The sequence below is a fragment of the Fusarium solani genome (assembly GCF_023522795.1).
Source record: "Fusarium solani strain SB1 chromosome Unknown bctg00000000, whole genome shotgun sequence".
Classification (NCBI taxonomy): domain Eukaryota; kingdom Fungi; phylum Ascomycota; class Sordariomycetes; order Hypocreales; family Nectriaceae; genus Fusarium; species Fusarium solani.
Window position 1 is genome coordinate 230,395 of NW_027072157.1, and position 15,876 is coordinate 246,270.

At 50.2% G+C, this 15,876-nt stretch overlaps 4 protein-coding genes across 4 annotated transcripts; 1 reads left to right on the top strand and 3 right to left on the bottom strand.

Annotated features, from left to right (window-relative positions):
• Positions 1 to 946: 946 nt before the first annotated feature.
• On the top strand, positions 947 to 2,182 carry MRS44_000072 (uncharacterized protein; the record flags this gene model as incomplete). The annotated part of the gene is made up of 1 exon (XM_046274026.2): positions 947 to 2,182. One exon carries the CDS (start codon positions 947 to 949, stop codon positions 2,180 to 2,182), a length of 1,236 nt encoding a protein of 411 aa, XP_046129811.2.
• Positions 2,183 to 9,322: 7,140 nt separating this feature from the next.
• MRS44_000073 (uncharacterized protein) lies at positions 9,323 to 10,691 on the bottom strand (the record flags this gene model as incomplete). The annotated part of the gene is made up of 3 exons (XM_065624170.1): positions 9,323 to 9,373; positions 9,507 to 9,750; positions 9,943 to 10,691. The coding sequence occupies 3 exons, from the start codon at positions 10,689 to 10,691 to the stop codon at positions 9,323 to 9,325; spliced, it is 1,044 nt and encodes a 347-aa protein (XP_065479629.1).
• Positions 10,692 to 10,711: 20 nt separating this feature from the next.
• On the bottom strand, positions 10,712 to 11,296 carry MRS44_000074 (uncharacterized protein; the record flags this gene model as incomplete). Its single annotated transcript, XM_046282199.2, has 2 exons — positions 10,712 to 10,945; positions 11,000 to 11,296. The coding sequence occupies 2 exons, from the start codon at positions 11,294 to 11,296 to the stop codon at positions 10,712 to 10,714; spliced, it is 531 nt and encodes a 176-aa protein (XP_046129807.2).
• Positions 11,297 to 13,730: 2,434 nt separating this feature from the next.
• Positions 13,731 to 15,554, bottom strand: MRS44_000075 (uncharacterized protein; the record flags this gene model as incomplete). The annotated part of the gene is made up of 5 exons (XM_065624178.1): positions 13,731 to 13,989; positions 14,044 to 14,475; positions 14,523 to 14,562; positions 14,617 to 15,169; positions 15,363 to 15,554. 5 exons carry the CDS (start codon positions 15,552 to 15,554, stop codon positions 13,731 to 13,733), a joined length of 1,476 nt encoding a protein of 491 aa, XP_065479630.1.
• Between the last annotated feature and the right edge of the window lie 322 nt (positions 15,555 to 15,876).

Sequence of the window (15,876 nt, forward strand, 5' to 3'; positions counted from 1 at the left end):
CCTTTGTCAAGCCATCATGGCGCAACATGAGCGGATATTGCGTACCGGGAAAAGATCATAGCCCTGCGTCTCCACGGAGTAAAACTCAAATTATGGTGAAACCCCAGCGAATGGAGGCTTCCTTTCTGCATGCTCTCCATTATGCAAGGTTTCCGCAGAGGTTGCTTCATACCCAGCGGCTATGTGTGATCCCACGTGTATTATTCCATCCAATGGGAGAGCTGTAAGATGTGAGGTTTATGATGCCTACTCTGATGCAATACTGTTTGTCCCTGGTTGAGCGAGCAACATCATCATCATCGTCAATGGAAATGTCCTTTTTCAGGAAAGAATATAGTTTCAGAAGCGCTGCAATTGACTCGTCAGAGCCGATTTATCCGTCTAGACCTTGTCGTTTTTTCAGAACCTCGAACGCGATTTGTCCCGTTTGAGTGGAAAGAAAGCTCCCAGGGAGTGGGATGAATGAGGCATAGGCGGGAGGGTCAGCTCCAAGGACGTTGTGATTCTACAGCTATCGGGTGTGTGTAAGATTCTCAAGAATAGTGAACTGGGAGCTCGGGCATGCGGAACCTCTCTACAGTCCGCGAGGACTATATAAGATAGTGGGCAGAAGATCATAGCTTTTTGATAACTATCTATCATCGTTATTCATACGACAGAAACACAAACTCGATTGCATCGTTTAACGATCTAAACTCTTTTATCCATCCCCCTCTCGGCCACCCCCCTGGAACAGCTGCTGGGTCACAAAAAGTCAACTGGCACCACGGCTCAGATCAGTGAAGAAGCAGCCAAGATCAGGGATGTTTGGGCCAAGATCCTCAACCTCCCGCAATCCTTGATTCAAGCCTCCGACTCCTTCGCCTCATTGGGTGGTTCGTCCCTAGAAGCCATCCAGGCGATTCGACTTCTGAGGGATGATGGCATCCATCTGGAATTGTCCAACATGCTTCAATCACAGCCCCTTGAGCAAGTGGCCGCCACCGCCGATACAAAACATGGATCTGAAGCCTCAGCTGTGGACCCGGCTCCCTTCTCATTACTTCCTAGCCCTGATGCTCGTGCCGAACTCGCAGCGGATCGTGGCATAGCCGATGCGTTCCCAACTACATCTCTGCAGACGGGAATTCTGGCAAGCACCATACAGGGAAATAAGGATTACTTGTATCAAAGAGTATACGACGTGAGACATCTCGACCTCATCCGACTGGAGCTGGCCTTCCGGATAGTCTTCTCACGCAGCGACACTCTGCGATCCACTTTCTTGACGTCCCCAGACGGATTCATACAAGTTGTCCGCAACGACTGGGTGCTTCCATGGACAGCCGAGAGCACTCTACTTCAAGACTATCTGGCAAGAGACCGCAACCGAGGCGTCGAGTTCGGCCAGCCTTTTGCGCGTGCTGGTGTTATCAACCGAAGCATTCTTGTCGTGTCCATCCATCACGCCTTATTTGACTACTGGTCTCATACCTTCTTGTTTGAGGATGTTGCGTCCCTATACTTTGGTGTGCAGCCCGCTGAGCGTCGTCCGTGGAAGTCATTTATCCGCGCCCTCCAGCGCCATGACCCAGAAGAAGCCAAGACTTTCTGGTCTGGTCATCTCTCCCGTGCGACACCCACGAGGCTGATTAGAAATCCGGCGGCATCATCAAGCTCCGTGTCACGAACCTTGCAAATGGACGCCAAATCTGCAACCCAAGCTCTCCAAGCTACCCCTGGTGCTATATTTTACACGGCGTGGGCCTGGGTCCTGTCCAGACATACAGGGTCACCTGTTGTCACCATGGCTATCGCCTTGTCAGGTCGCGATCTTGCTGTGCCAGGGATTGAAAGACTGGATGGCCCAACTCTGGCCATCGTGCCCCATGTGGTAGACATGTCCATCGGCCGATCCCTGCAGGACACCGTGAGATCCGTCAACAACCAGGTTTGGGACATAGCTCGTCACTCTCATGTCGGAATCCAAGGTGCAGCGGCGGCATCCGGTGGCCATGATGCTCAGCTTTTCGATACAATGGTCAATATTCTGGCTCGTGAGCAGGACCCGAGTGACATGACGAAGCAAATGTTTCAAGAGTTCGGACGCCGGCCTATATGGAAGACAGAGTACACGACGCTGAATGTCCAAGCGACAAAAACCGGTGTTGACCTCATTCTTACAGGGCCGGCCGAAAACTAGGCACCTTGGATTCATCCTTGACCAGTTTTGCCAGGCTGTCAAACACATTCTTCTGGACGCTCAAGACAGTATACAGTCTCTGAATATCATTGGAGCTGACGAACGCACCATGTTACTGGAATCAGCATATCCTCATCGATCGCCGAAGACGCTTCATGGGCAGTTCGAAATTGTCGCTCGAGAACATCCGTTGCGGCAAGCAATCGACTATGAGAACACGACTGTGTGGACATACGCTCAGTTGGACCAAAAGGCCAATCAGCTCGCCAACCAGCTTGCAGCTCAAGGAATCAAGCCAGGAAATAGGGTTCCGCTTTTGCTGGGTAAATCTCCCTTTATGATCCTCTCTATCCTTGCCCTCTTCAAACTGGGGGCTGCATATGTACCCCTGAGCCCAGACAATCCAGTGGAGCGAAACTCTTTCATCATTCAAGACGTCGGCGGAAGAGTAGTCTTGACCGAGACTGCACATTCCGATTATTTTATGGACACGGCCCTTATTGTGGTTGATCAACTTGACCTAGAGGCCTATCCCGCATATGGACAAGATATAAATGTCTCTCCCGACCAGCTGGCCTACGTTCTTTACACCTCCGGCAGCACAGGGCAGCCAAAGGGTGTCATGGTCTCCCATGGGTCGTGCGCCACTGCCATGCAGTCAATCATCGAGTTCGAGAAGAAGAGCAAAGGGGATTTCCGCGCGCTGCAGTTCTCCAATTACATCTTCGATGTGTCTCTCTACGACTTCTTTGTCACGCTGCACAGCGGCGGGACTTTGTGCATCGTGCCGACAGAGAGGTTACTCGATGACTTGGCGGGATGCATCAACGAACTGAATGCTGACCATGTATTCCTGACGCCGACTGTGGCGCGGCTACTTGACCCCAACGAGGTTCCTGGTTTGAGGTCTATGACGGTCGGAGGTGAGCAACTCACGCGGGATGTGATCGACACATGGGCTTCCAAGGTCACGCTCCGTAATGGGTACGGTCCAACAGAGACTTCTGTTCTTGTCACCATGAAAGATGTCGACTCCAACACCCGGGGGCGGTATTATCGGTCGCCCATTGCGATCCGTGGCAGCCGTCATCCTAGATCCTCAAAGCTCGCAACTGACGCCCTACGGGGCCGTTGGGGAGCTGTGTTTCCGGGGGCCACAACTAGCAGAGGGATACATCAACCGGCCCGAAGCTACAGACAAAGCCTTCATTCGCGCAGACATTTTGGACGGTCAACGTATCTACCGCTCAGGGGATCTGGCTCGTTTTTTGCCAGGGCGCGAGATCGAATGTCTGGGCAGGATAGATGACCAAGTCAAGGTCAACGGTCACCGCATCGAGCTTGGAGAAATTGAGCAGACAATTCTCCAGTCGGGAGAGGTGAATGACTGTGTCATGGGTGTGTGGAAGCAAGGAAACATGACACACCTTGTCGGCTGTGTGGTCTTCGTCGATGAGGCCCCCACAAAGGGAGAACTCAAACTCAAAGACTTTCATGCAAATGCCCGGCGGCTCAAGGACAAGTGCAAAGGCTTAGCTGGCTACATGGTCCCAAAGGCTCTGCTTCCATTCCGCGTCATGCCACTGTTGCCATCGGGAAAGGCTGACCGGAAGCACCTCAAGGCTACTGTCGCACATTTGAGCTTCGCAGACCTTGCTACCAACGCATTTGACCGGATTGAAGGTGCCGAGGCTGAGGAGGTCGTCCCCCTGAGACGGCCGCACAAAAGCTATTGCACAAAGCATGGACAGAGATGCTACGCCTCGAGGATCGTCCATTTGGACTAGAGGCCAGTTTCCTGACCCTAGGCGGGGACTCAATTGCAGCCATCAACCTAGTGAGCTATCTGCGAAAGAAAAAGGCAGCGCTTACTGTCGGTCAAGTCCTGCGATTCCCGGTACTGGCAGAAATGGCGGATCACGTCGAGTTGGATGACGGACATCGAGCGAGGACGGAGTTGGCTGTTGAATTCCAGACACCTCCCGAAGTTCAGTCATCTATTACTTTGGCTGGGTTGCGAGAGGACCAAGTTGAATACGTCTATCCCTGCCCTCCTGGCCAGGCTGAGTTCCTGACCCAATGTGCCCGGCCAGAAAACTTCTGGTGTCTGATGACTTTGCGATCCGTGGGCCACGCGCATAACAACGCTGAGTGGATAGATCTCATTCGCAAGCTCACCGAAACCAATGACATACTTCGCACAACCTTCACGCAACATGATGAGAGGTGGTATGGCGCTGTGCTCAAGGATGCAACCCCAATTGTAACGATCCACAATGTTCAGGGGGCAGCTGAGGTGCAGGAACTGAAGGACAAGGCATGGAATCACCAGTTCATCTTCGGCAAACCCTTTATCCGCTACGATATTCTGCAATATCCGAATGGCGAGCAAAAGATCTTGACCAAACTTGACCACGGCCTATACGACGGCACCCTTTTGCGTATCCTGGGGGGCCATTTCGATGCCTTCCAGCAGAACGAACCAATTGAGGAGTTTACATCCTTCAAGGACTACGCGTTTCACGTTTGGGGAAGCAACCAGCAGCGCACATTGGAATTCTGGAATCAGCCATCTAAGAGACCAATCCTGTTTGACTTCCCTAGCATCAAGATGCAACCAGCGCAGGTCAAGAAGAAGGTGGTCCGTAGCTGCGCAAGCAACCTCGACCTTCTCGCAAAACGCACCGGAACCACTGTTTCAATCATCTTTCAGAGTGTCTTCCAGCTCTGGCTATCGATCCGCAGTGGCCATCAGGACGTGGCGTTCGATTACCTATACACTGGCCGGAACGTGGACATGCCAGACCCCCAATCCATCAATGGCACATGTGCCAATTTCTTGCCACTGCGTGCTTGCATAGCACCTGGGCAACTTTTGAATGAATTCTTGAAGCAGACGCAAGACGAGTTCTGGGAATACACAGAGAACAGCAATGTCGGAATGTCCGATATTCACAAAGCCTGTAGGGCGAGCCGTGAAAGACTTGACAATCGAGTTCTGTTCCTCTTCCAACCCTTTGAGCCAAAGGCAGCATCTTCAGCAACCGCAGAATGTATGAAATGGGTTACCATGGCGCATTCTGAAGTTAAGATGCCGCAGCCATACGCAGTGGTTATTGAAGTGGCCAAGACAATCGACGATGGACATCGACTAAGTTTAGCATATGATGATCAGGTGTGGAGTGAAGAGGAAGCGAGAAAGGAGGCTGAGTTTATAGAAGATATCTTATTAGCATTTGTTACTAGCTATGAGAGTGTAAGGATTCAGGAAATTATTAAAAGGGTAGTATGAGATAGAGTAGTAGATATTTAGTTTTATATTAAGTAGTTAGTTTTTAATTTATGACATGATTTTATTATAAATAAATTATATAAATATTATAAGATTTATATAAATAATAACTAATAAGAGAAATTAAATATAATATACTTATATAATAAATAAATATTATTAATTTTCTTATTTTATTATACATTTACTTTATAAAATACTTTAAATATTATAATTTAATTTATATTTTTATTTTAAACGAAAAATAAACTATTTTCATATAATTAGATAGCTGGCTGGTAAGTGCTTTTGGGTGACCCACAGGCGCATATGCACAGTTTTCTGGCCGCCAGTCTTGAGGCGTCCTGGGATCTGAATCCAGCTTGCAGACACAGATATGACTAGCTGCCAGCCAGTCGGGAGACAAGTGAGGCTTCATCTTGAGCAAAGAGTTCATGTCGCCAAACACCACCATGTTGGCATCAGGAAAGCAGACAGCGTCGTCCTCGAACAATTGAGCAGGACACACTTTCGTCCCTGTGCCTCTGAATATTTCGATAATCAATTGGTGATTTGTTCCATGTGGTGGCAACAAATGATCACACTGGCTCAATATTATGTTGCACTTGGGAGCTTCAAGCTCAAGCGTCATCAGTGCGTCTTTGGCAAGATTCGGAGTGAAGAGTACCACGAGCGGATATCGGCTGCCGTGTCTCTTGAGGCTGTATGCCAGTATGACAACACCAGGAAGATACGATGAGCACGTGATGAGAGTTGCAGAGGCATTTTGCCTCGTGTTGATGTGCGAGCCCATGCTTCAGACCAGGAGGAATGGTTCGAAACAAAGAACAGATACCTACTCGGACCCGAGCCTCCTTGCAATTATATTCCATCTCATCCCTACAGTCGAACTCGTCATCAACTTCTACGTAGGCTATGGAGTTAGGTGGATACTTGATGTCGAGGATGTCATGGCTAAGAACGAGCGTTGTCTTACCGCGGCTCCAGATGCAGTCACTGCTCAGCGCAAGGAGGTATGGACTACCTTGATCAAATGGTTTTATTTTAGAGAACTTTTTACGTTTATAATAAAATAAACAAAGAGAAGTCGGAATCTGGGCAGACTAAGCAGTCGTCCAATGCACAGCACTGCCGGTATTATTACAATGGAATCTTCCTCACATAACTTGGAGGCTAGGCTTGAGCACACTAAAGCAGTTTCTATTCCCACAGCGATGCTGGCGCTACTCTAAGCTGAGCTCGGAACTTGGAGTTTGAAATGCAATTAACTAGAAGAAGAAATCAATTACTCCGTCGATTTTTCTTGTAGCTCAGCCACAGCGTTTCCTCTGGATATTTTCTCACCTACTTACTTCACTGGGACAAACGGAATTGACAAAGTCGCGTCATATGCAGCTCTAAACAGGGTATCCACACCCTCGTTGTTCATTTAATCTCAAATAGAAGCACTTTTGTTGATGGTGTTTTTGGCCGATCGGCAGTCTATGAAACAAAGCCGATAACATAACTGGAAGTTGGAATTCGTGATTGGCGAGTCCCGCTCGGTCCCACAGCTTGCCCCTGAATGACTCCCTAAAACGGACAAGCCAGGCTACGGCAAAAGCTCCCAATCAAGCAGCTCGCCAAGAATCCCAGAGGCCCTTTTGTATCCCGAAGACCTTTTGCTGCGAAGAACTCCATTTCAATGCCGACTTATCCAGAGTCATGTATATGCGACTCGTGACGGTGCCGAGTTATCCAGAATCGTGCGTTTGTCACTCCAAACTCGTGATAAGCATGTAGATAAAAACGAGGTCTCTACCACTCGCCCTTTTCCTTGGCAATCCTTCCACATCCCAGCATATTATTCTCCCTAGGCTTCAATATTTCTTTCTTTGAAGGCAGAGGACCATAGGTGATCCTCCAAGCTCACCATGCATCTCTCCTCATATCAGTGCCTCTTGCTGGCGTTGTCGGCTCTGCCCACAGCATTTGGCAAGTCGTTCTCGCACCATTCCAAGGTGCCAAAGGGTTGGCATGTCGACGAAAACGCCCGCGTCTCTGCTGCAAAGCAGCAAGTCTTCAGCATTGCACTGACTATGCAAAATGTGGACCAGCTGGAGTCAAAGCTGCTTGATCTTTCCACTCCCGGGGGCGAAAACTATGGCCAGTGGTTGTCACACGACGAAGTCAAGGCAACCTTCTCTCCTTCGAAAGAGGCCGTTTCTAGCGTCACAAAGTGGCTCAAGTCCAGTGGCGTCAAGAACTACAAAGTGAACGGCGCTTTCATTGACTTTGCCATCGACGTTCCCGGAGCCAACTCCCTGCTAGGAGGTGACTATCAATATTACGTCAAGGACGGCCAGACCAAGTTGCGAACCCTTTCGTACTCTATCCCCAATTCCCTGGCAGAGCACATTCAATACGTGGATCCAAGCACCAACTTCGGAGCCACCACCTCGGCTTTCACCCCCATCTTCACCCCCATCTCGTCGCGTCCGTCGCGGACTACTGTCACCAAGCGCAACAATGCAGCCTCAAAGAGCTCCGTTGATGCTTCATGCCAGACAAGTATCACTCCTTCTTGCTTGCAACTGTACAACATCGTACAACCCCCCCCGACGCGGAGTCCGGAAGCACTATTGGCTTCAGCAGTTTCCTCAACCAATCTGCCCTCTTCTCTGATGTATTCCAGTTTGAGGAGAAGTTTGGTATCCCCAAGCAGAACTTCACCAAGGTCCTGATCAACAACCCGGTCAATGACCAGAATCCCGCCAGCAAGAACTACGGCGAGGCTGATTTGGATGCTGAGAACATTGTTGGAATCGCCCATCCTCTTCCTTTTACTGAGTACCTCACAGGAGGTTCACCGTGAGTTCAGTGTAATAGTGTGAAATTTTCTCAGGAGCTAACATCAGCCAGACCCTTCGTCCCCAATATTGACCAGCCTACTGCTGCTGACAACCAGAATGAGCCTTACCTGCCGTATTTCCGGTACCTCTTGACCCAGAAGGATCTCCCTGCCGTTATCTCTACCTCGTACGGTGACGAAGAAGACGTATGATTCCCCCCCTCGTTTTCGTCTGGCTTATCTAACATTACCGCAGGGCGTCCCACGAGAATATGCCACCCTTACCTGCAACCTCATTGGTCTTTTGGGTCTCCGAGGTATCACCGTCATCTTTTCTTCCGGCGATCTTGGAGTGGGTGCTGGATGTTTGGCCCCTGACTACAAGACTGTCGAGTTCAACGCCATCTTCCCCGCCACCTGCCCTTACTTGACTTCCGTCGGTGGTACTGTTGATGTCACTCCTGAGATTGCCTGGGATGGATCGTCTGGAGGATTCAGCAAGTACTTCGCCCGACCTAGTTACCAGAACCAGGCCGTCAAGACATACATGAAGACTGTGTCAGACAAGACCAAGAAGTACTACGCTCCTTACACCAACTGGAACGGCCGAGGTTTCCCTGATGTCTCTGGACACAGTGCCTCGCCTGGCTACGAGGTGATCTACGCTGGGAAGCAGGCCAGAAGCGGGGGTACCAGCGCTGCGGCTCCTGTTTGGGCTGGTATTGTTGGTCTGTTGAACGACGCCCGATTCCGGGCTGGTAAGGGAAGCTTGGGCTGGTTGAACCCTCTTATCTACAAGTATGGACCCAAGGTCTTGACAGATATTACTGGGGGCTACAGTATTGGATGCGACGGCAACAACACTCAGACTGGCCAGCCAGAGCCCGCCGGGTCTGGTATTGTTCCCGGCGCTAGGTGGAACGCTACTGCTGGATGGGATCCTGTGACTGGATATGGCTCACCTGACTTTGGAAAGTTGAAGGACCTAGTTCTGAGTTTTTAAGTTCATGAGCTCAGGTTAAAGCAGCACCAGCTCAGGATCATGGGCGAGAGAGGAAACCATGGGTGTCTAGATTCGTGGCAGAGTATACCTGTTATGACTGCCTATCTGCAACCACATAGAAACTGAGAGCAGAAAGGGCAAACTTCGCAAGCAGCCCATTGCTTTACCGATTTTTCTTATGAAGCTCCATTGAGGTTACCCAAACAACGCGTAGAATAGTCAATCCCGCAATCACAATAGGAGTGATTTGTCCAATCGAGTAAACAGGTGATGTGAGGCGAACTGACTGCATCGTGATGGTGCGTTCAGCAGCCACCAGGCTCAAGCAGGCAAACGCGCCATGCTCCAGATATGGCTGGCTGACTGTAGTCGGGAGCTCCGAATGCATCCTGAATCCTAGCTTCATGTATGCTGCCTCAAATTCGAAACTCATATGGTTACAGCTTTCACACTGTTTGCAGTCCGGGCAAGGTTCGCAGCGCATCTTTCTCTCCGAGCAACAAGCTAGCCTTCCACAGTTTTTGCAGGCCGAAGGAGATCCCGTGCAGGTATCGCATTCGCAAGAAGTCGGATCGTCGTTGTGGTTTCTATCCCTACAGGATCTGCAGAGCCGTGAGAGATTGTCATCTTCCCACCTCAGAGCCTTGTCGTACGACGCTGTTTTGCTCATCGAGAGAAACCACGAATGCGCAGTACTCAGGTATCTCAAGCTATAGTAGATCCAGAACGGAAAGACTTGGTTCGGATGTCCTGTGGGGCAATTGCTGAACCATGACCACCAGAAGGCGGAAAAGCATTTGCAGCTATCCACGGCCAGAGTCTCTTGAGTGAAGCTGTGCATGATGATTCCGATGGTGACAAGTCCGAGGAGTTGCGCTACCATTACTGCTCCTACTTGCCACCGAGCGGCCAGTGTCTCCTTTTCCATCAGCTGCATGGAGAGAGCACTGTTCTGGACGTCTAGGATCATGGATCCAAGAATGGCATCAACCGGAGAGAGCTCCCCTTGAACCAGGGGACCAAGGAAGGCCAAGGCTAAGGACACGTGCATTCCAAGAAGGCCGCTTCCGAGTTCCTTTATTGCCGTGTGGCTATGGTGAAAAGATCCCAATAAGGTAGATAGGAAGAGAATGGCCGCTTGTGACCAGGTGCCGGCTCGGACGCCATCACCGATAATGTCTGCATCTGCAACCCAGCATTGTTGCTCCTCATCCAGGCGCACGTCTTTAGCTCCTACGAAGGTGAAACCTCCGAGAACAATGGAGACCGCGCCCATCATGAGGCCGGACATGCGAAAGATCCAGGCGAAACGCCATTGCCTGTTCTTGATGCGGGTCAAAAGGCGCTGATCGTCACAAAAATTTCCTGAGGCGATTCGAGGCATTTATGAAGGAATCTAGCGTCCTATTTTAGCTGTCGAATCTTCTCTTGATCTAGAAGAATGGTATCACTCGAGCCCGTGAGATCGCGGTCGATGTAGCTCGCAACTTTCGATAACCTGCTGGCCATTTCATCGAGGTCGCCAGATGCTGCATTGTCACGACGTTCCTCAAGTGACTCAGAAATGCGCTCGGCGAGCTCTCTCATACTTAGAGATGTTCTAAAGCGCCTTCGTTTAGATATTTGGCGACCATTTGTCTAGAAAAAACGTCAGTTCATGGGTCCACTGGCTGCAGAATGATCAGGTCATACTCGTTGTTGACCATCGCCTGGATCGCTTTTCAAAGTTTCAACATCAAGTTCGCTGTCAAAAACTTGATTTCCAAATCGTCTGTGTAACCTGCAAAGTGCCTCAAGCTTGAGTTGGACTCGCTTGAGCTGCTTATAACACCGGCTGTAGGGACCAATGGGGAAGTTCTGCAGCTCGGAGGTTCGTTGGTGCACTTTAATACTCAAATGACGGCGCAGGAACCCTTCTAGGAATTCAAGAAAGAGCTTGATCACTACCAAACATATGGTTGTGTAGATTCCCACTTGCGGCGCGGCCATGGCTGTGGTCAACATGCGAGGAGGGGGTCAGGGTTTATCAACTTTAAGCCTAATTTTTTTCACAAGAAACTCTAGCTAGAAATAGCATTTAAAACACTCATCTTTTTAGCCTTATAATTGTAAGTAAAGTCTGCTGACCCGACATGCAGCTGCCGTCACTTCCAGAATAGGCGTCATTGCTACCTTGAGGTGCCTACGCCAGAGACTATTGGCCACACTGCATGCACTGATAAGGAACAGACTAACAAGGCTGGCTGAAAGTCCTATTGAGGAAAACTGGTGTCTGAATCCTGGCTTTTGTATGCATAGGTGCCTGAGCCTGCCACATGTCGTCAGATCGTCAAGAAATGGTCAGCCGCCACAGAGTACTACTGCTGTTGCTCACTCGCCATCTAGGCCCCGACATCTACGCGGCTAACCATCACAGAAGTTGACAACTAGGCTCTCCGATAGAGCTACGAAGAACCGTTTCTATGGACGAATGCGTTCGCCTTGAAGAAGCTCTTCAGACCGAAGAGTCACGCAAAGCCGAACAAGAACAGTCACCACGACGCCTACCCGTCCGCCGCAGTTCCGGATGGCCGTTTTCCCTCAAAGACTTCAGGGAAACAGACGAGATCCGACTTCCACCTGTTTCCCTAGAACTAGCAGCCTTCTCACCAGGCCCGCCTGAAGCATCCCTCGCAGACGGGGAACCAACCCGTCATCGCCTCACACTCCCCAGAGGAGCGACAACCGGAACGATCCGTCACAAAGCTCCCCTCGGAGCCCCAAGAGACAGACCGAAACATATGTTGAGAGACTTTCTAGTCGTACCGAAACCATACCCAGAGAAGAGCGAAAGGTCATCTATTCGAGGCGCCCAACCTCGAAACACCGCGACAGAGACAGGGAGGCCATACCGCAATCGCCAACCCTTCCTGGGGCCACCTCCCTCACCGATCTTGATCCTTTACGACGTATCGAAAGACTGAGTCGTCGCTCTAGCAGTCCGATCGCGCCGAGAACGAGAACCAATACTCAAGATAATCGAGAGGAGGAGCACCCTACTCGTCCCGAGAATGTGGCACCTGCTGGTGATAGGACCACAAGTGTTGCTTCTGAGCCTGGGCCTCTGCAGATAGTAAGTGAGAGCCGTGTATATCTTCCCACTTAAGGTATAATATTTAATCCCATTATTTAATTTATATGTATCTCGCTGAATGCATATGTCTGACAATTCTACCTATAGGCGGAGATCGTTGCTATACTCCGAGATCAAAAGACCGCTGACCCCGTGAGAGAAGTTTCCCATATAGGGATCAAATTCACAGCCGTGTGTAAAGCCTGCGTTTCAATAAAACTCAACACAGATCCTTCGCAGCATATGAATCTGGTGATGATGCAAATCGGCACGGTATTTCCAGCAAGGATGGACCTCAATCTTTACTAAGTCAGAACTAAACTCAGCTATACAACTGATTCTACGGTACCTGGACCCAGAATAGCGAAGCAAGCCGAATATCCCTTGAATAATGGTGATCCAGAGACGGGAGGAGAGAAAGAGTGGGATATGGCAATCGGGAGCGGCGCTGAAGATAAGTTCACTTTGAAGCGAAAGGACTTCAAAAGTCGCGAGATAGTGATTCACGTGGCTCTACTCTTGGAGCAGAATCAGCAGGAAAAAACAAAGCCGTTCCATGCTGGGCTTAGGTTCCATGTATCAAGCGGCATTCTATATCGCATGCACGAAGGGGAAGACATCAACCTCTCGTTTAAGCCTAAGTACTTTGGAGAACATTGCGAACGCCTGGTCCCAAAAGATCTCAACTTGCACGAGCTTCTTCTGAGTTGGGTAGGGGCTGAACGATCAGTCAGCACTTCATTATAGACTTATTGAACACCTATATCTGTTATGTTCCGACTTTCATTTGCGGCACAGCTACACCAGGGAATTAAATATCGCCATTCAACGCTTATCCTTCCCCCATTCGATCTCCTATGGCTATGGGCGACTCGGGCATTTTCTTGGGTCAGTTACTCGTGACGCGGGAGAAAACACCAACTCTAGAGAAGACCGAAGCAAGCTCCTCTAATATGTCGGTGCTTAACACGGGATTATAGTTGGAAATCTTGTTACTGGAAAGTCTGGTGTGGGCGTTTTGTTACATTTTGTACGTGCAGCAGTGGAAATAAGGAGACTCGCATTAATCTTCGGTTATATGCTTGCCCTCCCTTGATCGAGCGGCTCCTGGGCTCCAACATCAAGATGATGCGCTCTAGAGTCACGGCATGAGCAGAAAGATGTGGTTGTTCCAGTAGAGGAACTGAGATTAGAGAGGCCAAACTACATAATCAACTCCGTCTCGTACACGCTTCAAAACTCCCATCAACTCCTAGCTCATCAAACCATCTTGATCATTCTCATAACATCAGGGGCGACCATTATCATTACTTATTTCTCAGTAGCAGTTTCGTTTTCTTCATGCTCGTGACCAAGCTTGGCCTCGACGTCGCCCTGTTCGGCCTTGGTCGTGAGGCTGGTCGCGACACGAGTCTTCCAGGCGGGAGTTCCGAGGTAGGCAAAGCCATTGGGGTCTTCGAACATGTGTTCGGTCTCCTCAAGGGTCTTTCCGGCAGTCTCGGGGAACATGAAGAAGACGTGAACAAACATGGCGACGTTGAAGACACCAAAGATGAGATATGTCTTGTATCTGGGAAGTATTAGTACTTGAGACAATTCCAGGTTGGTGAGGAAGAAGCCTTACCGAATGTTCTCAAAGGCGACGGGAGTGAACAGACCGAGAGCAGTGTTGAAAGCCCAGTTAGCCGAAGTAGCCAGGGCGACACCCTTTCCTCGGAGTCGGAGAGGGAACAGCTCGGGAGGATAAGTCCAAGAGGCGGGACCCCAGGTAGGAGCATAAGAGGCGACAAATAGATATGTGCAGGCGATAAGACCCTTTGCAGCGGAGCCAGACACAGTCATTGAGACCTCGGGCACTCCGTCCTTGCCACCGGGCCAGACAACACCATTGCCGCCCAGGATGCCGGCGTTGGCGAACATCCAAACACCCATAAGAGCGCTGCCGGCGAGGAGTGTTGGTCGTCGTCCCCAGTGATCCATCCAGATGAGGGCGGGAACGGTCATGAGAACGTTGATGATGTACTGAATGGATGAGGCCAGCAAGTTGGCATTGCCACTAAACAATGTTAGTAATTGACAGGAAAAGATGGTGATAGCACTGACCTGTAGCCTGCCATGGAGAACACGTAGGAGATGTAGTACACTAGGATTAGTTAGCGTCAAGTTGTCCTTCAACAGGATGATAGTCAAAACTTACTCATAACGTTCATACCGGTAAGCTGGGACCAAATCTGGGTAAACAGTCCAATAAAGGTTCGGTTGATCATGCGGGGCTTGAAGAGATCAAGGTAGGTAACATCAGAGATAGAGGCTTCAAAGGCACACATATCCTTGATGTCCTGCAACTCGAGAGCCACAAAGGGGTGGTTGGGATCGCCATGGCCGTGGACAAGAGTGAGCACAGCACGGCAGTCCTCCCAACGATCCTTTCGAGCGAGCCAACGAGGAGACTCGGGGAGAAGCATCATCATGAAGAAGAGGAAGATGGCAGGGACCATCTGCAGACCCCAGGGGATACGCCAAGAGGCGGTGTTGTAGTTGCGTGAGTTTTGCTCGCCGATGAAGGAGCAGCCGTAGGAGATGTAATACATGATCAGGATGCCCCAGGTGATGGCCCATTGTTGCATACCGATGAACCGACCACGCTTGGAGGGAGGAGAAATCTCGGCGATGTAGACGGGGACCTGAGCAGATTCGATACCGACGGAGAGACCGTTGATGACACGACCGACGACCAGCATGCCAATGTTCTGGGCAGCACAAGAGATGGTTGATCCAACGATCCTGGCAAGAGTGTCAGTACTGGATTGTCGTTGCCGAGTGTCCTCACTTACCAGATAAGACAGCCAACCATGATGGAATACTTCCTACCCAGACGATCACTGAGCGGACCCGAGATCAAAGCACCAAGCCAAGAACCAGCAGCCATACTAGCCGTGATACCACCTTGGTGCAGAGACTGGGACCACTGCAATCATCATCGTCGGTAAAGGGCGGACCCTTGGGTCCCTGGTTGAAGTAGCACTTGTAAGAGTTCTCGCCGAGCTGTGCAGACACGGACGAGATATCGAAGCCAAAGAGGGCTCCACCAACCACCGCGACACCGGCGATGGCGTAAATATTGCCAATGGGCATGTTGAGTTTTACTCGTGTAAGAGTTGCTTAAGTGTTGTGTGCATGTGACTGAAGAGTGAGTTGTACAGAGAAGAGAGGGATACAAGCCAAGAAAAGAGCCTCAATATATGTCATCTTCTTTAAGTCCCAATATCCAGAGCCTCGGGTTATCGGCGCTGTGCGTGTCACGTTACGGTTGCAGTGAACGGAGGTTGTACGGCATTACGTTCTGGGGGAAGGGTGGGGCTATGGAGAGGATGCTCAATACGGCGACTCTGAACCCGAGAATCCAAGTTGTTCACTAACATTAGATCAGTCTGAAAATGCAGTATTTTCTCGTTAT